Source organism: Bufo gargarizans, chromosome 6, assembly GCF_014858855.1.
Source record: "Bufo gargarizans isolate SCDJY-AF-19 chromosome 6, ASM1485885v1, whole genome shotgun sequence".
In the NCBI taxonomy this organism is placed as follows: domain Eukaryota; kingdom Metazoa; phylum Chordata; class Amphibia; order Anura; family Bufonidae; genus Bufo; species Bufo gargarizans.
In genome coordinates, this window is record NC_058085.1 from 237,597,888 (window position 1) to 237,620,793 (window position 22,906).

Genomic DNA, 22,906 nt, shown 5'->3' on the forward strand with positions numbered 1-22,906 from the left:
GGGTATGAGTAAAAGAGCTGCTAGAACAGGTCATGTTATGGTGTCATATTTGCATTTTTGGGGGATATCTCAGGAACGGCACATCCTAGAGACCTATATGCCAAATCTTGTGCGGACCAGTCCAGTCGTTTGGCCGTGAATAAAGAACAGACAGACAGAAATTCATTTTTATATATATAAGAGATCCAATTCCTTTTCTTACAGGTCATTATTGTCTTTAATTAACAGTATATAAAACCCTACAAAATTAGTATACACTTAAGGTCATGTGAGTTACATCAGCCTCTACAACAACGTTAGCTAAGCTTCGCAATCAAAATCATATTAACCCACAAATAAGCTGTCTTATACTAAGAATGTCCTTCGTTGCCTATAGCACCCAATCAGAGCTCATATTAATGACCTGTATCACAATAGAGGCTGAGCTGTGATTGGTTGTTATATGCAACCTGATGAATATCCAGGCTAACTGCCACAACAGCCAACAGACAATGGCTCCTGTAGTTTGGTGGTTAGGTTACTAAGAGTATTTTTTGGCAAATAATTGGAAAACGTGGGGTGAAAGTTTCCACTCAAAACATAGTCTATGACTTTCCCTCCAGTCACAGGAGGTAGCTGTGTAAAATTTTGTGATTGTAAATGTGACGGTGCGGACTGCTTTAGCGGACACACATACATACACTCAGCTCTATATATATATATATTAGATTCTAGAGTGTCGTTAGGGCTCCTGATGATACACTGTTTGGTGTGGAAGCGTGTAGAGCCTAGGGCTGATGCACCGCAAATAGATACATTGTTAAGTAGAATTAAAAGATGTTTAGCAAGCAGCAATAATGAGAATACGGGAGGTGTAACACTCTATCCCTCAGAGTCATTACAGACAGCAAGAGTGGGGGATTTTCTTCCTCAGCAGACTTTTAGAGTTGGGGTGGTTAGGTTATGGCACCTTTATATTCCAGTATTTTTATGACAGCAGTGATGGTTAAGCCCATCTCCTGTGTGTAGGATTTTGTGCTAGTGTTAATCATCCATCACAATTTTTCTTTGAGGGACCTGTGTTATCTAGTAGACATTGTGTCTGGGGAATCAGAATAAACATAATTTTCCTTGTTGGTCTCGTAATGTAATATAGGGAACAAACGGGTATGTTTCACACAGGTGTCTGAATGATCAGGTTTTTCAATCTTTATTTTTTGTAATCTCTCCCTTTTTTTAATATAATGTTTTTCTGTTTTCTTTTTTGTGTCCAATATTGCAGTGATTAAAAAACATTTCATGTTTGAAAATTAAAAAAGAATAAAAAAAGTAAAAAAAAAAAAATCTAATTTATTTCCCTGTCACATTACATCTGAGGTAAAACAGACTCAACATTAAAATGGCTTCGCTTCTTATGCTGAGAAAGAGCTGATCTATGGTTATAACATTTCCCACATTCTAAACATGAAAATGGCTTCTCCCCTGTGTGGATTAACTGATGATTAACAAGATCAGATTTCTGGATAAAACATTTCCCACATTCTGAACATGGAAATGGCTTTTCCCCTGTGTGAATTCTCTGGTGTTTAACAAGATCAGACGTCTGCCTAAATTTTTTATTACACTCTGAACATGAAAATGGCTTCTCCCCTGTGTGAGTTTTCAGATGCTCAATAAGATTTGATTTCCTCGTAAAACGTTTTCCACATTCTGAACATAAAAATGGTTTCTCCCCTGTATGGATTAAATGATGACTAGCTACATCCGACTTGTAACTAAAACGTTTTCCGCACTCTGAACATGAAAATGGTTTCTCCCTTGTGTGAGATCGCTGATGTTTATGAAGAATGGACTTCTTGGTAAACCTTTTCTCACATTCTGAACATGCATATGGTTTCTCCCCTGTATGGATTAACCGATGATTAACAAGATCAGATTTCTGAATAAAACATTTCCCACAATCTGAACATGGATATGGCTTGTCTCCTGTGTGAATTCTCTGATGTTTAACAAGATCAGACTTCTGCCTAAAATTTTTATTACATTCTGAACATGAAAATGGTTTCTCCCTCATGTGAGATTTTTTATGTTTATCAAGAATGGACTTCTTGATAAAGCTTTTCTCACATTCTGAACATGAAAATGGCTTCTCCCTTGTGTGTATTACCTGATGTTTAACAAGATCGCTACTCTGACTAAAACATTTTCCACAGTCTGGGCATAAATATATCTCCTCTCCTGTGTGAGTTTGCAAATGTTGAATAACACTTGGGTTCTTTGTGAAGAAATCTGAAAACTCTAAGCAAGTTCTCTGATGTTTAAAAAGAAATGTTTTCTGAGTAAAACATTTTCCACATTCTGAACATAAATATGACTTCTCCCCTGCGTGAGTTTTCTGATGTTCAATAAGATGCAATTTCCTTGTAAAACATTTCCCACATTCAACACATAAATACGGATTCACCCCCGTGTGAGTTCTTTGATGTACAGTGAGATAGGACTTTTGGCGAAAACTTTTCCCACATTCAGAACATGAAAATGGCCTCTCATCTCTATGAATTCTTTCATGCATAGAAAGGGTAGATTTTCTTTTAAAACATTTCCCACATTCAGAACATGGAAATGTTTTACACTCGCTCACTCCTGCAGTTTGGTTACGAATCTGTGATTGTCCAGAAGAAGGTTCCTTGTGATTACTTCGATCTATAAAAAGATCTCTGGTGTGAAGGCCTCCTGAGGGTATATTTGTAGAAAGAGGTGTTAAGGAATGTTCTACCTGATTGTCTTCTGTGATATTATATTTTATTTCTGATTCTGGAGACAAATGAAGATTTCCTTCAAAGTCTTTGATGTAGTCATCTGCTGAAAATAAAAACAGGTTGCATTTCACCTTTTGGAAAATAACTTTTGTTCATCTCATGATTCCTCTTACCAATTGGAGGAGATGTGCGTTTTTACAGCAATTGCATTTTTTAAAGATGCAAGATTAAAACAAATGTGTTTCACCCATAAAAAACTGCATAGACAATTACCAGATTAATTTAACATGTTTCACCTGTAAAAAAAAATTTAATGCTTGTTTTTTATACTTTTTTTTTGTGATATGTTTTTGATGTTTTTTTAAAGCAACACAAAAGCAACTTCTTTTTTTTAATTAAATATATTTTATTAATTATAATACAAAAAATTAATATCCATATTACATTTGTAATATTATAAAATCCATGAGTCCGTCAATTTCTAATTTGTAGGAATAATTAACAATAATTTCATACAAATATCCATGATTGTAGAGGTAGTAAAAATCAAGTGGAGATCTCACTTACTGGGGGAAAAAAGCGGGAATCACCCGGCATCCACAGCCTAATAAAGCAGACACCTGAAGCATCTCACTTAACATAATATTATCTATAACTAACAGGCAGAGAGCAGAGGCCCGCAGCCCAGACAGCCACCAGGCAACTTCTTAATCTATCCTTAACCCTTAGGATACCAGGGGTTTTTTCATTTTTGCATTTTCATCTTCCTTGGGCCATAACTTTTTTATATTTCTGCTAATAGCTGTATGAGTGCTTATTTTTTGTGGAACAAATTGTACGTTTTAATGCCACGATTAATTACGGCATGAAATGAAGTGGAAAGCAGTAAAAAGAAAAATCAAAATGGGGTGAAATTGAAAAAAAACACACAATTCCTCCACCGTTTTACAGGTTTTGTTCGCATGGTGTTTCATTTGTGGCAAAACTGACCCATGCCCTTCATTCTCTGGGTCAGTATGATTACAACGATACCCCATATGTATAGGTATTTTATGTCTAAATAGTGTAAAAATAAATGTAAACTTTGCTAAAAAAAATCCGTAGTTTTTATTAATATCATTTTGGAGTGTGCGTTACTTTTTTAGCACATTTTATTAAATTTTTTCGGGTACGAGAAGCAATGAAAAATGGCAAATTCACCGTATTGGAAATTTTTATTTAATTTTAATAGTATTAGTTTTTCGTCGTGGTGATACCCATAATGTTTATATTTATTGGTATTTATTTTGAAATTATACGGAAAGGGGGGTGATTTAACCCCTTAAGGACTGGGCTAATTTTCACCTTAACCTCTTCAGGACACATGACGTACCGGTACGTCATGATGTCCTGGTACTTAAGGACACATGACGTACCGGTACGTCATGTGTTGTTCCGATCACTGCCGCCCGGCTGGCAGTGATTGGAACAAGGTGCCTGCTCAAATCATTGAGAAGGCACCTAGGCTAAAGGCGCGGGGGGGTCCCATGACCCCCCCATGTCGGCGATCGCAACAAACCAGAGGTCAATTCAGACCTGCGGTTTGATGCGCTTTTTGCCGTTTCCGATCCCCACAGTCCCTGACCGCGGGGATCAGAAACTTTATAATGCCCAAAATATATATGTTCCTCCCCATGCACCCCTGAATGATATTATGTGGGTGTCATGGTCTTACCTTCTTGCTGTTCTCCTTCGTTTGACATGTGCTGGCGGCCATCTTGGTTTCTGGGTTTCTTGTAGCCTCCCACCCTGCGGCTTCTCCTTCCCACTGGGAGGAGCTGGATGCCTAGCTCATATATATATGGGAGGTCTGTGGCTTCAGTTCCTTGCTTGGTCCTCCTGTGTTCACATGCTTCTAAGACTGCTGCTGCTTCTGGTTCCTGATCCTGGCTTCGTCTGACTACCCTGCTGGTTCCTGATCCAGGCTTCGTCTGACTACCCTTCTGGTTCCTGACCTCTGGCTTCGCAAGACCCTGCTTCGGTTTAGCCATCCGTTTGGACTTTTGCCTGACAGCTTGATTTTCAATAAAGCCTTCTTATTTCCACTTATCTCTTGTTGTACGTCTGGTTCATGGTTCCATGACATTAGGACCAAGCCATGAATTCTGACGGTACAGGGCCATCCTCGCTACCTACGCTGGTTGCCAGACTTGATCAGCAGGATCACCTGTTGGGTCGGTTCGCTGTGGCGTTGCAAACCCTGCTTGAACGCACGGCTCATTTAGCTTCCGTTGCCGATGGGTCGGTTGTCGCTCCTGGGCCCGCTCCTACTGCCGCTCCGGTTGTTGCGCCAGAGTCTACCCCGACACCTGTTGCTGCGCCTGTGGTGTTTCGGGGTATGACCGGTTCTGCCCCCCTTCCACAGCGCTTTGGGGGAGAGCCAACTCAGTGCCGAGGTTTCCTTAACCAGGTGGGCATTTATTTCGAGTTGCTGCCACATGCCTTTCCTACTGAGAGATCAAAGGTGGGCTTCTTGATCTCGCTGCTCTCGGACAAGGCCTTGGCCTGGGCCAGCCCTTTATGGGAGAACAACAATCCGGTGGTTGCCGAGTTTTCCGGTTTTGTTGCTTCTCTTCGGAAGGTATTCGATGTGCCGGCTCGTGCTGCCTCTGCTGCGAAGCTCCTTATGTCCATCAGACAGGGTTCACGATCCGTAGCTGAATACGCCATTGAGTTTCGTACCCTGGCAGCAGAGGTGGGCTGGAATAATGAGGCTCTGGTCGCTGCTTTCTCTCATGGTCTCTCGGATGCCTTGAAGGATGAGGTTGCAGCTAAGGACCTACCAGTGGAGCTCGAGTCTCTTATTTCTTTCCTGATTTTGATTGACACCAGACTCAGGGAGAGACCTTCCTTTAAGGAGAGCCTGCGGAGGTCTTCTAACAGATTGGCGCCTACGTTTGCTGTCCCACCCGTGCCTCCCTCTCCTCCCACGCCTCCTGGGGATGACTTGTCTGGGGGTGAACCCATGCAGCTGGGGTTTGCTCGCCTGTCCGAGGGGGGGAGGGTACTCCGGAGACGCGAGGGCCGATGCATGTACTGTGGTCTCGGTGGGCATTTTCGGTTGGCATGCCCGAACCGTCCGGGAAACGCTCGCACCTGAGATCCTGTCGGGGGCAGATCTTGGGTGGAGTCTCCTCGTCCCCGGTTTCCCGTGTTGACAAACCACTGATTACTGTTGTCCTCTCCTGGGTCGGGGGCTCGGTGACGACCCAGGCGTTGGTGGACTCTGGTGCTGGTGGTTTGTTCATTGATAGTGTGTTCGCTGCCGCCAATTCCATTCCTCTGCAGCCTCGAGGTTCCCCACTGGCTCTTGAGGCGATAGACGGCAGACCCCTTCTGCCGCCACACGTGACTCATGAGACCCTTCCAGTGGGGATGGCCATTGGTGCCGTTCACAGAGAGTCGGTCTGTCTCCAGGTTATTTCGTCTCCACACTACTCGGTGGTCTTGGGGTACCCCTGGCTCCAGAAGCATAATCCGACTTTCGATTGGAGATCGGCCGAGATCCTCTCGTGGTCACCGCAGTGTGGGGCTAGTTGCATCCATGGGTCTGTCAAGTTGCTGTGTACTTCCTCGGACTCTCTGTTGCCTCCTGAATACGAGGAGTACCGGGATGTATTCGATAAGGTGCGTGCGGTTGCCCTACCTCCGCACCGCCCATACGATTGTGCCATAGAGTTACAATCTGGTGCCGTTCCTCCTCGTGGCAAGGTCTATCCACTGTCGGTAGCGGAGAATGAGGCCATGGAGGAGTACGTGAGGGAGGCGCTTTCACGCGGACACATTCGCAAATCCTCGTCCCCGGCAGGGGCTGGATTTTTCTTTGTGAAAAAGAAGGGCGGTGAGTTGAGGCCTTGCATCGATTACAGGGGTCTCAATCGCATCACGATCAAGAACGCTTACCCGATACCCTTGATTTCCGAGCTGTTCGATCGCCTCAAAGGGGCCACGGTCTTTACCAAACTCGACCTGAGGGCGGCATATAACCTGGTAAGGATCAAGGCGGGCGATGAGTGGAAGACCGCGTTTAACACCAGGACCGGTCATTATGAATCCTTGGTTATGCCCTTTGGGTTGTGCAATGCGCCCGCAGTCTTCCAGGAATTCATCAACGATGTTTTCCGTGACCTGTTGCAGCAGTGTGTGGTGGTCTATTTGGATGACATCTTGGTATATTCTGAATCCATGGAGGCCCACATTCTGGATGTCAGACGAGTGTTGCAACGGTTATGAGAGAACAAGCTGTTCGGTAAGCTTGAGAAATGCGAATTTCACCGATCCCAGGTAACCTTCTTAGGTTACATCATTTCCGCTGAGGGGTTCTCCATAGATCCTGAGAAGGTTTCGGCTGTCTTACAGTGGCCCCAGCCCAGTGGTCTCCGTGCCCTGCAGCGCTTTTTGGGCTTCGCCAATTATTATCGGAAGTTCATCAGGGACTTTTCAATGCTAGCCAAGCCTCTCACGGATCTGACCAGGAAGGGCAGTAATCCCCAGGTCTGGCCGCTCGAGGCCATCCGAGCTTTTGAGGCTCTAAAGTCCGCCTTTGTGTCGGCTCCGATTCTGTCGCATCCCAACCCTGGGTTGCCTTTTGTCCTCGAGGTGGACGCGTCTGAGACGGGAGTAGGCGCCCTTCTGTCTCAGCATAGAACACCAGAGGGTCCTCTGCTTCCTTGTGGGTTTTACTCCCGGAAACTGTCTTCCGCGGAGTGCAACTATCAGATTGGTGACAGGGAGTTATTGGCCATCGTGCAGGCCCTTAAAGAATGGAGGCACTTGCTCGAGGGCTCGGTGGTTCCGGTTCTCATCCTGACGGACCACAAGAATCTGACTTACCTCTCTGAGGCCAAGAGATTGACACCACGTCAGGCCAGATGGGCTCTGTTCTTGTCACGTTTTAATTACGTGGTTTCCTACCTACCCGGTTCCAAGAACATCAGAGCGGATGCCTTATCACGGCAGTACTCCGAGCTGTCCGGGGAGGAGTCGATTCCGACTTCGGTCATACCTCCGAATCAGATCCTGGCCGCCATTCGCACCAGCCTGACCTCTCCCCTGGGTGAGCAGATTTTGGCGGCTCAATCTGGTGCTCCCTCTGGGAGACCCAACGGCAGATGTTTTGTGCCTGAGGAGTTGCGCACTCGGTTGTTGCGAACCTACCATAACTCCAAGGCCGCGGGGCATCCTGGAAAGAATCAGCTGTCCTGGGCTGTTTCACGTCTGTTCTGGTGGCCTTCTCTACGTTCCGACATCGCCGCATATGTAGCGGCATGCTCCGTTTGTGCCCAGAGTAAGTCCCCTCGGCACCTTCCGTTGGGCCTTTTGCAACCCATAGCCACCGGGGAGCGTCCATGGTCACACCTGGGGATGGATTTCATTGTGGACCTCCCTGCATCCCGAGGCCATACGGTCATTCTCATGATTGTGGATCGGTTTTCCAAAATGTGCCACTGTGTTCCTCTCAAGAAGTTACCCTCTGCACAAGAGTTGGCCACGATTTTTGCCAGGGAGGTCTTCCGGTTGCACGGTTTGCCCAAGGAGATTGTGTCGGATCGGGGGAGTCAGTTTGTGTCCAGGTTCTGGCGCGCCTTTTGCTCCCAGTTGGGGATTCATCTCTCTTTCTCCTCGGCCTACCACCCTCAGTCCAATGGGGCCGCAGAACGATCCAATCAGGCCTTGGAACAATTCCTTCGTTGCTATGTCTCCGATCACCAAGACAATTGGGTTGACCTCCTGCCTTGGGCTGAGTTTGCCAGGAACACGGCGGTGAACTCTTCCTCTGGGACGTCTCCCTTCATGGCCAATTATGGGTTCCAACCTGCCGTGTTACCGGAGGTATTCTCTCCCCAGGATATTCCGGCTGTGGAGGATCACCTTTCCGTCCTACGTGCTTCTTGGGTACAGATCCAGAGGTCCCTTGAGGTCTCTGCGCGGCGCCAGAGACTCCAGGCTGATCGCAGACGAGCGCCCGCTCCTTCCTACCAGGTCGGAGACCGCGTATGGTTGTCCACCCGCAACCTCAACCTTCGAGTGCCCACTCCCAAGCTGGCGCCTCGCTTTGTTGGTCCCTTCCGAGTGCTTCGCAGGGTAAACCCGGTAGCCTATGCCCTTGCGCTTCCTCCTGGCATGCGGATCTCCAACGTGTTTCATGTCTCCCTGTTGAAGCCACTGGTGTGTAATCGTTTCACTTCCTCGGTTCCTCGGCCTCGTCCGGTCCAAGTGGGCAATCGTGAGGAGTATGAGGTGAGCAATATCCTGGACTCACGCCTGGTCCGCGGTCGGGTGCAGTTTTTGGTCCATTGGCGTGGTTATGGTCCAGAGGAGCGTTCCTGGGTTCCCTCCGCAGATGTCCATGCTCCTGCCTTGCTCCGAGCCTTCCACGCACGCTTCCCTCAGAAACCGTTCTTTACTCCGCGGAGGAGGGGCCCTTGAGGGGGAGGTACTGTCATGGTCTTACCTTCTTGCTGTTCTCCTTCGTTTGACATGTGCTGGCGGCCATCTTGGTTTCTGGGTTTCTTGTAGCCTCCCACCCTGCGGCTTCTCCTTCCCACTGGGAGGAGCTGGATGCCTAGCTCATATATATAGGAGGTCTGTGGCTTCAGTTCCTTGCTTGGTCCTCCTGTGTTCACATGCTTCTAAGACTGCTGCTGCTTCTGGTTCCTGATCCTGGCTTCGTCTGACTACCCTGCTGGTTCCTGATCCAGGCTTCGTCTGACTACCCTTCTGGTTCCTGACCTCTGGCTTCGCAAGACCCTGCTTCGGTTTAGCCATCCGTTTGGACTTTTGCCTGACAGCTTGATTTTCAATAAAGCCTTCTTATTTCCACTTATCTCTTGTTGTACGTCTGGTTCATGGTTCCATGACAGTGGGCGGGTGGTGCAGGGGGAGGGTTGCGGGCGGTGCGGGAGGAAGGGGGGCGGTGCGGCAGGCGGGATCGCGATCCCCGCCCGCCTCCCCTTGAATAATCGTTGGTGTCTAGTGGGTATACCAGGGTGCCAGCACATTGCTGGCACCCTGGTATAAACGGCTCACATCGTTGATGCGATGTCAGCCGTTTAACCCTTTCCATACAGCGGTCCGTACGGACCGCTGTATGGAAAAGGTTGACAGCGCAGGGAGCTCCCTCTCCTACCGGGGGGCTGCTGTGCCTTTGCAGCCCCCTGATGGGAGAGAGCCCCCAGACAGCCCCCCGAAACCCCGTCCTCACCTTTCCCCGCCTGCGAAGTTGTGGTAGACGGGGAAGGTTCCCATGCTCAGGCGTCCTGCTGTCCATGGTGCTGAACAGATCTATGCTAAAGACATAGATCTGTTCAGTGTAAGTAAAATACAGTACAGTACTATATTTTGTACTGTACTGTATTATACAGACATCAGACCCACTGGATCTTCAAGAACCAAGTGGGTCTGGGTAAAAAAAAAGTAAAAAAAAGTGAAAAAAAAGTAAAAATCATAAAACACATTTATCACTGATTAAAAATGAAAAAAATAAAATTCCCTACACATGTTTGGTATCGCCGCATCCGTATCGACCTGATCTATAAAACGGTCATGTTACTATACCCGAACGGTGAACGCCATAAAAAAAAAAAATTTAAAACTGTGATGAAATTGAAATTTTGCCCACCTTACTTCCCAAAAAAAGGTAATAAAAGTGATCAATCAAACAGTCATCTCATCCCACAAAAAATGAGACCCTACTTAAGATAATCGCCCAAAAACTGAAAAAACTATGGCTCTTAGACTGTGGAGAAACTAAAACTTTTTTTTGTTTTAAAAATGAAATCATTGTGTAAGACTTACATAAATAAAAAAAATTGTATACATATTAGGTATCGCCGCGTCCGTGACAACCTGCTCTATAAAATTACCACATGATCTAACCTGTCAGATGAATGTTGTAAATAACAAAAAAAAACTGTGCCAAAAAGGTATTTCTTGTTACCTTGCCGCACAAAAAGTGTAATATAGAGCAACCAAAAATCATATGTACCCTAAACTAGTACCAACAAAACTGCCACCCTATCCCGTAGTTTCTAAAATGGGGTCACTTTTTTAGAGTTTCTACTCTAGGGGTGCATCATGGGGGCTTCAAATGGGACATGGTGTAAAAAACAAACAGTCCAGCAAAATCTGCCTTCCAAAAACCGTATGGCATTCCTTTCCTTCTGCGCCCTCCCGTGTGCCCGTACAGCAGTTTACGACCACATATGGGGTGTTTCTGTAAACTACAGAATTAGGGCCATAAATAATGAGTTTTGTTTGGCTTTGTAACTGGAAAAAAAATATTAAAATGGAAAATCTTCCCAAAAAGTGAAATTTGGAAATTGTATCTCTATTTTCCATTAAATCTTGTGCAACACCTAAAGGGTTAAATGTATGCAAAATCAGTTTTGAATACCTTGAGGGGTGTAGTTTCTTAGATGGGGTCACTTGTCACTTGGTCCTGATTCTGTAGTTTACAGAAATGCCCCATATGTGGTTGTAAACTGCTGTATGGCCACAGAGTTTCTACTCTAGGGGTGCATCAGGGGGTTTCAAATGGGACATGGTGTCAAAATCTGGCTTCCAAAAACCATACGGCGCACCTTTCACTCTACGCCCCGCTGTGTGGCCGTACAGTAATTTACGGCCACATATGGGGTGTTTCTGTAAATGGCAGAGTCAGGGCAATAAAGATACAGTCTTGTTTGGCTGTTAACCCTTGCTTTGTTAGTGGAAAAAATTGGTTAAAATGGAAAATTAGGCAAAAAAATGAAATTCTCAAATTTCATCCCCATTTGCCAATAACTCTTGTGCAATACCTAAAGGGTTAACGAAGTTTGTAAAATCAGTTTTGAATACCTTGAGGGGTGTAGTTTATAGAATGGGGTCATTTTTGGGTGGTTTCTATTATGTAAACCTTGCAAAGTGACTTCAGACCTGTAGTGGTCCCTAAAAATTGGATTTCTGAAAAATTTCAAGATTTGCTTCTAAACTTCTAAGCCTTGTAACATCCCCAAAAAATAAAATATCATTCCCAAAATAATTCAACCATGAAGTAGACATATGGGGAATGTAAAGTCATCACAATTTTTAGGGGTATTACTATGTATTACAGAAGTAGAGAAACTGAAACTTTGAAATTTGCAAATTTTTCACAATTTTTGGTAAATTATTTATTATTTTGTGCAAGAAAAAATAAAAATTTGACTACATTTTACCAGTGTCATGAAGTACAATATGTGACGAAAAAACAATCTTAGAACGGCCTGGATAAGTCAAAGCGTTTTAAAGTTATCAGCACTTAAAGTGACAGTGGTCAGATTTGCACAAAATGGCCTGGTCCTTAAGGTGAAATAAGGCTGTGTCCCTATGGGGTTAAGGACCAGACCATTTTTTGCAAATCTGTCACTTTATGTGGTGATAACTTTAAAATGCTTAGACTTATCTGAGCCATTTGAGATTGTTTTTTCATCACATATTGTACTTCATATGGCACTGGTAAAATGGAGTCCCAAAACATTAATTTTTATTTATAAAAAAATACCAAATTTACTAAATAAACTTAAGCAGTCTAGATGGAGCAGCATGGAGCATATTAGGCTACAACTCTTTTAAATGAAGCCATAACCCTTTCCTTATCGGGCTAGGGGCACATAATTTCTCTAAACCTAAATGTGCATTGCCCGAGTTGCTTTGATTTGTTTTTTTGCAACCTACTGAAATATCATTATATAATTATTGGATGTTGAATGGATGCTGGATTGAATAATTTTCAATACAAACATAGGCAGAGGTATGGGAGAAATAGGGGAAGAGAACAAGTAAAGACGATAAATGAGGATACAGTTGCAGACAGGTGTGCACCCTTGAGTTATTCACAAAATCACGAATTAGTTAGTAAAGTCAAAATAAGAGGTACCTAAACGTTAAAGAGTCCTATACAAAAGCAGCACATCTTATATAATACCATATTTTAAACATTAGGTCTCAGGAAAGAGAAATACATCTCATTTGTTACATAGTTAATACGGTTGAAAAAAGACATACGTCATCAAGTTCAACCAAGGGATAGGCGGGGATGCAAATCCCAAAGGGAATTGAAACTCAGATTTCTACATGCTTTCATAAGCATTAATGTTGTTTACTTTTAAGAATTTATCTAAACCCTTTTTGAAACTGTCGACTGTTCCTGCTGTGACCACGTCGTGAGGAAGTCTATTCAACAGCTTCACAGTTCTCACAGTAAGGCCTCATGCACACGACCATTGTGTGCACCCATGGCCGTTGTTCCGTTTTCCGTGATTTTCTGCAGACCCCTTGACTTTCAATGGGTCCGTTGAAAACTCGAAAAATGCACCGTTTGTCATCCGCCTCCGTGATCCGTGTATCCTGTCCGTCCCAAAAATAAGACCTGTCCTATTTTTTTGACGGACAACGGTTCACGGACCCATTCAAGTCAATGGGTCCGTGAAAGAACACGGATGCACACAAGATTGGCATCCGCGTCCGTGATCCGTGGCCGTAGGTTACTTTCATACAGACGGATCCGAGGATCTGTCTGCATAAAAGCTTTTTCAGAGCTGAGTTTTCACTTTGTGCGGATCACAGCCCCCTGTAAGAGATCGGGTGCTGCCAGGCAGCAGGGGGCAGTCATGTACACAGTTCGTAGTATATTCTAACTTGAAGCGTCCCCATCACCATGGGAACGCCTCTGTGTTAGAATATACTGTTGGATATGAGTTTTCACAATGTAACTCAAATCCGAAGGTATATTCTAACATAGAGGTGTTCCCATGGTGATGGGGACAATTCAAGTTAAAATATACCATCGGATTGGAGAAAACTCTGATCCGATGGTATAATAGGGACTCCTGACTTTACATTGAAAGTCAATGGGGGATGGATCTGTTTGCAATTGCACCATATTGTGTCAACGTCAAACGGATCCGTCCCCTAGACTTGCATTGTAAGTCAGGATGGATCCGTTTGGCTCCGCACGGCCAGACGGACACCAAAAATCAAGGAAGACCCAAAAAAGGTCACGGATCATGGACCTACGGACCCCGTTTTTGCGGACCGCAAAAAAAAACGGTCGTGTGTATGAGGCCTAAAGAAGCTTTGACGCTTCTGAAGACTAAACTTTTTCTTCTCCAGTCGGAGGCAGTGCCCCCTTATCTTTTGAGCGCATTTTACATTATGAGGCAGAAGGCGTGCTGTAAGCCACATGGGTTAACCTGGAGGGTGTCCAGGAGGAGTTTGGTAACCACAACAGTCTCAGGAGACAGACTAGGCTTGGTTTTGCAAATGATATTTAATTGGCTTTCAATTTGCTTCCAGTATGTCAAGATCATAAGACATGCCAAAAAGATATGGACATGTGTACCTAGCCCATTTATGCATCTCCAACATAAATCAGATTGGGATAACCCCATTTGTTTAAACTTCTGCAGATAATAATTATACCATCTGGTCATTACCTTAAAAGAAGTTAATGACACATGCAGGCAGTTTTGAAAAACCCATGTGACTTTGAGCAAATGTCGCTATTTCAGTGTCTGTGAACGATTTACTTGTCTTTTTCCCAGCTGTTCAAGTAGGCCAGTACGTCTCTGTGTTTGAATGTTGATGATGTATGATAAAAGAGAGAGATCATTTTGGGGGCAAGGGGTTCTTTGTCAATAGTTTTTTCTAGTCATGTCAGGTCCTCTGGAGTAGCGTATTTAGAAAACAAAGTGGTCAGAGAGTGAGAAAGCTCATGCCCCCTTTTAGAGCAAAAGGAGGAGATATTTACTTTAGAGCTATCTTGGGCATAATGTCTCTAACAGTCTGTTATTGGAATTTAGTTGAAAAGCTGGGGGCATCTACGACTTGTGAGAGAGTAAAATAGGGAATTAGGTGAGCAAGTAATGGCCGAGGTAGTCTAGAGAAAAAAGGGGATATGGTTGCAGGTATTGAAAATTCAAGTAAACCCCTTTGTTCAAGCCAAGCGTATTAAGGAGTTTTGCCAATTGAGTAGTATCCAATGCAGCGCCTAATGTCCACCCCCAAAATACTAAGACTAGGAACACAAATGTGTCCTTTTCAGAGAAGAAGAGATGGATTTAATCAAGGAAAAAAAACGACTGCGGCAGAAAAATAGGAACCATCTGAAAAAGATACAAAAATCTAGGGAGAACATATGTCTGGAGTAAATTCTTACTTCCTATCCATGAGACATATGGAATGGATAGGGAAGACAACATGGATTTAACGTTGTGGATCAATGGAGGATAGTTTGATTTATAAGGCAAACTAGAATCGTTGGGGAGTTAGACACCTAATTTGTTTCAACTGAGAACACTGCCATTTGAATGATGCCTGCTTACTGATAGTCTCCACTACCTTTCCTGGAGCAAAAATTTTAAGAGCCTCTCACTTGGCATAATTGATTTTGAAGCTTGATAAACTACGAAAGTCCTCAAAAAGGGGTATGATCTGTTGAAAGGCTGTAGCACAATTAGAGATAAGGAGAAGCAGGTCATCTGCAAAAGCTACATACTGGTTTACTACTTCAACCACCTTCAGACCCTTGATATGTTCCCTAATGGCTTGGAGCAAAGTTTCCATAACCATGACAAACAGGATGGGAGACAGCGGGCAACCTTTCCTGGTCTCATTAGAAATATCAAAGGCATCAGATAAGGTAGCATTGATCCTAATTCGGGCACTTGGATGTGAATAGAAAGACGTGATGGCAGAGACATACTGTATGTAGCGGGAATTCCAAACTGTAGCATAACTTTCAGCATCTACATCCATAGGAAAATAGGGTCTTTACCTTCCTTAAGCAAAATAGTAATAGTGGCACTTAAAGGGGTATTCCAGTTACCATAAATATAACGTATGTTTTAGACTAATTCATCATCAATAACCTCCTAATATAATGTACATTTCACATATTTACCGTTCAGTAGTTATAAAAGTAGTTTTCTTCCTCTGCTATCCACTATGTTTCCTCATAAATTACCATGGCATCGACCTATAGTTCTGAGCCTTTGTTAGGTCGAGCATGCTCAGTGTGTTGCTATCAATACTGTAGCTAAATGTCTTGTGAAACAAAGAAAGGGTCAGTGTGCTGGTGATGACTGAGTAGAGGGGGCATGACCGGACTGTATATCAGGCAGCCAATAAATAAACATCACCACTGACAGCAGGAAAGCTAGGGATTGTGGGGATTGTAGTCTTTGTGAGAGAAGATCAGGTGCCATGATACTCTGAGTGTGTTGCAGGCTCACACAGGAGCTAGATTGCAAGTTAAATTGAGACTCAGGGTATATATGTATAGGTACTGTATGGGTTCTGGTTGGGTCACAGCTTGCAGCCTTAATGCAGTTTTTCAAAAATTAAGTTACTTTACCGGAATACCCCTTTAAGGCTTGTTTTGAAAGTGCAGAGCCAGACATCTTCAGTGGATAATCTAGGGAGATACAATTTAGCTAAAAAGCTGTCCATGTCAGTACTCTTAGGGGAGCAAATATGAGAAGGAAGGTCCGAAGGCAAATAATATAGATTTTAATAGAAGGACATGAATGACTCGGCTATGTCACTTGTTCTTGTCATCCTATTGATCGCCTCAGTTTTGGTGGAGTGTATAAAAGTGGAATCTCTAAGTTTTCTTTTATATATATATAGGGCATGAGTTCAATATCTTTATCACCATGGGCATAATATTTAAATCTAGAATACTGATACTATTTAGCATACCTGACATTCAGGTGGTCTTTCAGATGCTCCCTAAGGGTAGCAAGATATTTTTGTGTCTCTTGCACTCTAGACTATGTAAGATCTCAATACCTGTTATCTGGGCTAGCAGAGAACTGAGTACTTTCTGCCTCTCCCTTTTGAGTTAGTGCCTAGTGCAATCAGCTCACCCAGCACAAACACTTTGGGGGAGATTTATCAAACTGTTGTAAGGTAGAGCTGGTTTATTTGCCCATAGCAACCAAAGAGATTGCACCTTTCATTTTTCACAGCTCCTTTGTGTTCCCACCATGTACTCAGTACCAATGTGTCTTCTGGAGAATTTTCATTAAAAGAGCGAACAAATTTATCTGAAATTGTTGAGACATACAGTACAGACCAAAAGTTTGGACACACCTTCTCATTCAAAGAGTTTTCTTTATTTTCATGACTATGAAAATTGTAGATTCACACTGAAGGCATCAAAACTATGAATTAACACATGTGGAATTATATACATAACAAAAACGTGTGAAACAACTGAAAATATGTCATATTCTAGGTTCTTCAAAGTAGCCACCTTTTGTTTTGATTACTGCTTTGCACACTCTTGGCATTCTCTTGATGAGCTTCAAGAGGTAGTCACCTGAAATGGTCTTCCAACAGTCTTGAAGGAGTTTCCAGAGATGCATAGCACATGTGGAATTATATACATAACAAAAATGTGTGAAACAACTGAAAATATGTCATATTCTAGGTTCTTCAAAGTAGCCACCTTTTGCTTTGATTACTGCTTTGCACACTCTTGGCATTCTCTTGATGAGCTTCAGGAGGTAGTCACCTGAAATGGTCTTCCAACAGTCTTGAAGGAGTTCCCAGAGATGCTTAGCACTTGTTGGCCCTTTTGCCTTCACTCTGCGGTCCAGCTCACCCAAAACAATCTCAATTGGGTTTAGGTCCGGTGACTGTGTGTCATGGAACCATGAACCAGACGTACAACAAGAGATAAGTGGAAAATAAGAAGGTTTTATTGAAGAGCAAGCCGTAAGCAAAGTCCGAACGGATGGCTAAACCGAAGCAGGGTCTTGCGGAGACAGAGGTCAGGAACCAGAAGGGTAGTCAGACGAAGCCAGGAACAGGAACCAACGGGGTAGTCAGACGAAGCCGGAATCAGGAACCAACGGGGTAGTCAGACGAAGCCGGAATCAGGAACCAACGGGGTAGTCAGACGAGGCCAGGATCAGGAACCAGAAGCAGCAGCAGTCTTGGAAGCATGTGAACACAGGAGGACCAAGCAAGGAACTGAAGCCACAGACCTCCTATATATATGAGCTAGGCATCCAGCTCCTCCCAGTGGGAAGGAGGAGCCGCAGGGTGGGAGGCTACAAGAAAACCCAGAAACCAAGATGGCCGCCAGCACATGTCAAACGAAGGGAACAGCAAGGAGGTAAGACCATGACAGTACCTCCCCCTCAAGGGCCCCTCCTCCGCGGAGTAAGGAACGGTTTCTGAGGGAAGCGTGCGTGGAAGGCTCGGAGCAAGACAGGAGCATGGACATCTGCGGAGGGAACCCAGGAACGCTCCTCTGGACCATAACCACGCCAATGGACCAAAAACTGCACCCGGCCGCGGACCAGGCGTGAGTCCAGGATATTGCTCACCTCATACTCCTCACGATTGCCCAATTGGACCGGACGAGGCCGAGGAATCGAGGAAGTGAAACGATTACACACCAGTGGCTTCAACAGGGAGACATGAAACACGTTGGAGATCCGCATGCCAGGAGGAAGCGCAAGGGCATAGGCTACCGGGTTTACCCTGCGAAGCACTCGGAAGGGACCAACAAAGCGAGGCGCCAGCTTGGGAGTGGGCACTCGAAGGTTGAGGTTGCGGGTGGACAACCATACGCGGTCTCCGACCTGGTAGGAAGGAGCGGGCGCTCGTCTGCGATCAGCCTGGAGTTTCTGGCGCTGCGCAGAGACCTCAAGGGACCTCTGGATCTGTACCCAAGAAGCACGTAGGACGGAAAGGTGATCCTCCACAGCCGGAATATCCTGGGGAGAGAATACCTCCGGTAACACGGCAGGTTGGAACCCATAATTGGCCATGAAGGGAGACGTCCCAGAGGAAGAGTTCACCGCCGTGTTCCTGGCAAACTCAGCCCAAGGCAGGAGGTCAACCCAATTGTCTTGGTGATCGGAGACATAGCAACGAAGGAATTGCTCCAAGGCCTGATTGGATCGTTCTGCGGCCCCATTGGACTGAGGGTGGTAGGCCGAGGAGAAAGAGAGATGAATCCCCAACTGGGAGCAAAAGGCGCGCCAGAACCTGGACACAAACTGACTCCCCCGATCCGACACAATCTCCTTGGGCAAACCGTGCAACGGGAAGACCTCCCTGGCAAAAATCGAGGCCAACTCTTGTGCAGAGGGTAACTTCTTGAGAGGAACACAGTGGCACATTTTGGAAAACCGATCCACAATCATGAGAATGACCGTATGGCCTCGGGATGCAGGGAGGTCCACAATGAAATCCATCCCCAGGTGTGACCATGGACGCTCCCCGGTGGCTATGGGTTGCAAAAGGCCCAACGGAAGGTGCCGAGGGGACTTACTCTGGGCACAAACGGAGCATGCCGCTACATATGCGGCGATGTCGGAACGTAGAGAAGGCCACCAGAACAGACGTGAAACCGCCCAGGACAGCTGATTCTTTTCAGGGTGCCCCGCGGCCTTGGAGTTATGGTAGGTTCGCAACAACCGAGTGCGCAACTCCTCAGGCACAAAACATCTGCCGTTGGGTCTCCCAGAGGGAGCACCAGATTGAGCCGCCAAAATCTGCTCACCCAGAGGAGAAGTCAGGCTGGTGCGAATAGCGGCCAGGATCTGATTCGGGGGTATGACCGTAGTCGGAATCGACTCCTCCCCGGACAGCTCGGAGTACTGCCGTGATAAGGCATCCGCTCTGATGTTCTTGGAGCCGGGTAGGTAGGAGACCACGTAATTAAAACGTGACAAGAACAGAGCCCATCTGGCCTGACGTGGTGTCAATCTCTTGGCCTCAGAGAGGTAGGTCAGATTCTTGTGGTCCGTCAGGATGAGAACCGGAACCACCGAGCCCTCGAGCAAGTGCCTCCATTCTTTAAGGGCCTGCACGATGGCCAATAACTCCCTGTCACCAATCTGATAGTTGCACTCCGCGGAAGACAGTTTCCGGGAGTAAAACCCACAAGGAAGCAGAGGACCCTCTGGTGTTCTACGCTGAGACAGGAGGGCGCCTACTCCCGTCTCAGACGCGTCCACCTCGAGGACAAAAGGCAACCCAGGGTTGGGATGCGACAGAATCGGAGCCGACACAAAGGCGGACTTTAGAGCCTCAAAAGCTCGGATGGCCTCGAGCGGCCAGACCTGAGGATTACTGCCCTTCCTGGTCAGATCCGTGAGAGGCTTGGCTAGCATGGAAAAGTCCCTGATGAACTTCCGATAATAATTGGCGAAGCCCAAAAAGCGCTGCAGGGCACGAAGCCCACTGGGCTGGGGCCACTGTAAGACAGCCGAAACCTTCTCAGGATCCATGGAGAACCCCTCAGCGGAAATGATGTAACCTAAGAAGGTTACCTGGGATCGGTGAAATTCGCATTTCTCAAGCTTACCGAACAGCTTGTTCTCTCGTAAGCGTTGCAACACTCGTCTGACATCCAGAATGTGGGCCTCCATGGATGCAGAATATACCAAGATGTCATCCAAATAGACCACCACACACTGCTGCAACAGGTCACGGAAAACATCGTTGATGAATTCCTGGAAGACTGCGGGCGCATTGCACAACCCAAAGGGCATAACCAAGGATTCATAATGACCGGTCCTGGTGTTAAACGCGGTCTTCCACTCATCGCCCGCCTTGATCCTTACCAGGTTATATGCCGCCCTCAGGTCGAGTTTGGTAAAGACCGTGGCCCCTTTGAGGCGATCGAACAGCTCGGAAATCAAGGGTATCGGGTAAGCGTTCTTGATCGTGATGCGATTGAGACCCCTGTAATCGATGCAAGGCCTCAACTCGCCGCCCTTCTTTTTCACAAAGAAAAATCCAGCCCCTGCCGGGGACGAGGATTTGCGAATGTGTCCGCGTGAAAGCGCCTCCCTCACGTACTCCTCCATGGCCTCATTCTCCGCTACCGACAGTGGATAGACTTTGCCACGAGGAGGAACGGCACCGGATTGTAACTCTATGGCACAATCGTATGGGCGGTGCGGAGGTAGGGCAACCGCGCGCACCTTATCGAATACATCCCGGTACTCTTCGTATTCAGGAGGCAACAGAGAGTCCGAGGAAGTACACAGCAACTTGACAGGCCCATGGATGCAACTAGCCCCACACTGCGGTGACCACGAGAGGATCTCGACCGATCTCCAATCGAAAGTCGGATTATGCTTCTGGAGCCAGGGGTACCCCAAGACCACCGAGTAGTGTGGAGACGAAATAACCTGGAGACAGACCGACTCTCTGTGAACGGCACCAATGGCTATCCCCACTGGAAGGGTCTCATGAGTCACGTGTGGCGGCAGAAGGGGTCTGCCGTCTATCGCCTCAAGAGCCAGTGGGGAACCTCGAGGCTGCAGAGGAATGGAATTGGCGGCAACGAACACTCTATCAATGAACAGACCACCAGCACCAGAGTCCACCAACGCCTGGGTCGTCACCGAGCCCCCGACCCAGGAGAGGACAACCGTGATCAGTGGTTTGTCAACACGGGAAACCGGGGACGAGGAGACTCCACCCAAGATCTGCCCCCGACAGGACCTCAGGTGCGAGCGTTCTCCCGGACGGTTCGGACATGCCAACCGAAAATGCCCACCGAGACCACAGTACATGCATCGGCCCTCGCGTCTCCGGAGTACCCTCTCCCCCTCGGACAGGCGAGCAAACCCCCGCTGCATGGGTTCACCCCCAGACAAGTCATCCCCAGGAGGCGTGGGAGGAGAGGGAGGCACGGGTGGGACAGCAAACGTAGGCGCCAATCTGTTAGGAGACCTCCGCAGGCTCTCCTTAAAGGAAGGTCTCTCCCTGAGTCTGGTGTCAATCAAAATCAGGAAAGAAATAAGAGACTCGAGCTCCACTGGTAGGTCCTTAGCTGCAACCTCATCCTTCAAGGCATCCGAGAGACCATGAGAGAAAGCAGCGACCAGAGCCTCATTATTCCAGCCCACCTCTGCTGCCAGGGTACGAAACTCAATGGCGTATTCAGCTACGGATCGTGAACCCTGTCTGATGGACATAAGGAGCTTCGCAGCAGAGGCAGCACGAGCCGGCACATCGAATACCTTCCGAAGAGAAGCAACAAAACCGGAAAACTCGGCAACCACCGGATTGTTGTTCTCCCATAAAGGGCTGGCCCAGGCCAAGGCCTTGTCCGAGAGCAGCGAGATCAAGAAGCCCACCCTTGATCTCTCAGTAGGAAAGGCATGTGGCAGCAACTCGAAGTAAATGCCCACCTGGTTAAGGAAACCTCGGCACTGAGTTGGCTCTCCCCCAAAGCGCTGTGGAAGGGGGGCAGAACCGGTCATACCCTGAAACACCACAGGCGCAGCAACAGGTGTCAGGGTAGACTCTGGCGCAACAACCGGAGCGGCAGTAGGAGCGGGCCCAGGAGCGACAACCGACCCATCGGCAACGGAAGCTAAATGAGCCGTGCGTTCAAGCAGGGTTTGCAACGCCACAGCGAACCGACCCAACAGGTGATCCTGCTGATCAAGTCTGGCAACCAGCGTAGGTAGCGAGGGTGGCCCTGTACCGTCAGAATTCATGGCTTGGTCCTAATGTCATGGAACCATGAACCAGACGTACAACAAGAGATAAGTGGAAAATAAGAAGGTTTTATTGAAGAGCAAGCCGTAAGCAAAGTCCGAACGGATGGCTAAACCGAAGCAGGGTCTTGCGGAGACAGAGGTCAGGAACCAGAAGGGTAGTCAGACGAAGCCAGGAACAGGAACCAACGGGGTAGTCAGACGAAGCCGGAATCAGGAACCAACGGGGTAGTCAGACGAAGCCGGAATCAGGAACCAACGGGGTAGTCAGACGAGGCCAGGATCAGGAACCAGAAGCAGCAGCAGTCTTGGAAGCATGTGAACACAGGAGGACCAAGCAAGGAACTGAAGCCACAGACCTCCTATATATATGAGCTAGGCATCCAGCTCCTCCCAGTGGGAAGGAGGAGCCGCAGGGTGGGAGGCTACAAGAAAACCCAGAAACCAAGATGGCCGCCAGCACATGTCAAACGAAGGGAACAGCAAGGAGGTAAGACCATGACACTGTGGAGGCCAGGTCGTCTGGCGCAGCACCCATCACTCTCCTTCATGGTCAAATAGCCCTTACACAGCCTGGAGGTGTGTTTGGGGTCATTGTCCTGTTGAAAAATAAATGATGGTCCAACT

The 22,906-nt window shown here is 46.6% G+C and overlaps 1 protein-coding gene across 1 annotated transcript in view; it reads right to left on the minus strand.

Annotated features, from left to right (window-relative positions):
- Nucleotides 1-230: 230 nt before the first annotated feature.
- Nucleotides 231-22,906, minus strand: part of LOC122941337 (gastrula zinc finger protein XlCGF57.1-like) — a 68,151-nt gene continuing 45,475 nt past the window's right edge. Inside the window, exon 5 of the mRNA XM_044298479.1 lies at nt 231-2,841. Within this exon, the coding sequence (XP_044154414.1) occupies nt 1,346-2,841 (1,496 nt within the window). The 3' untranslated portion in view covers nt 231-1,345. The remainder of the gene's footprint in view (nt 2,842-22,906) is intronic.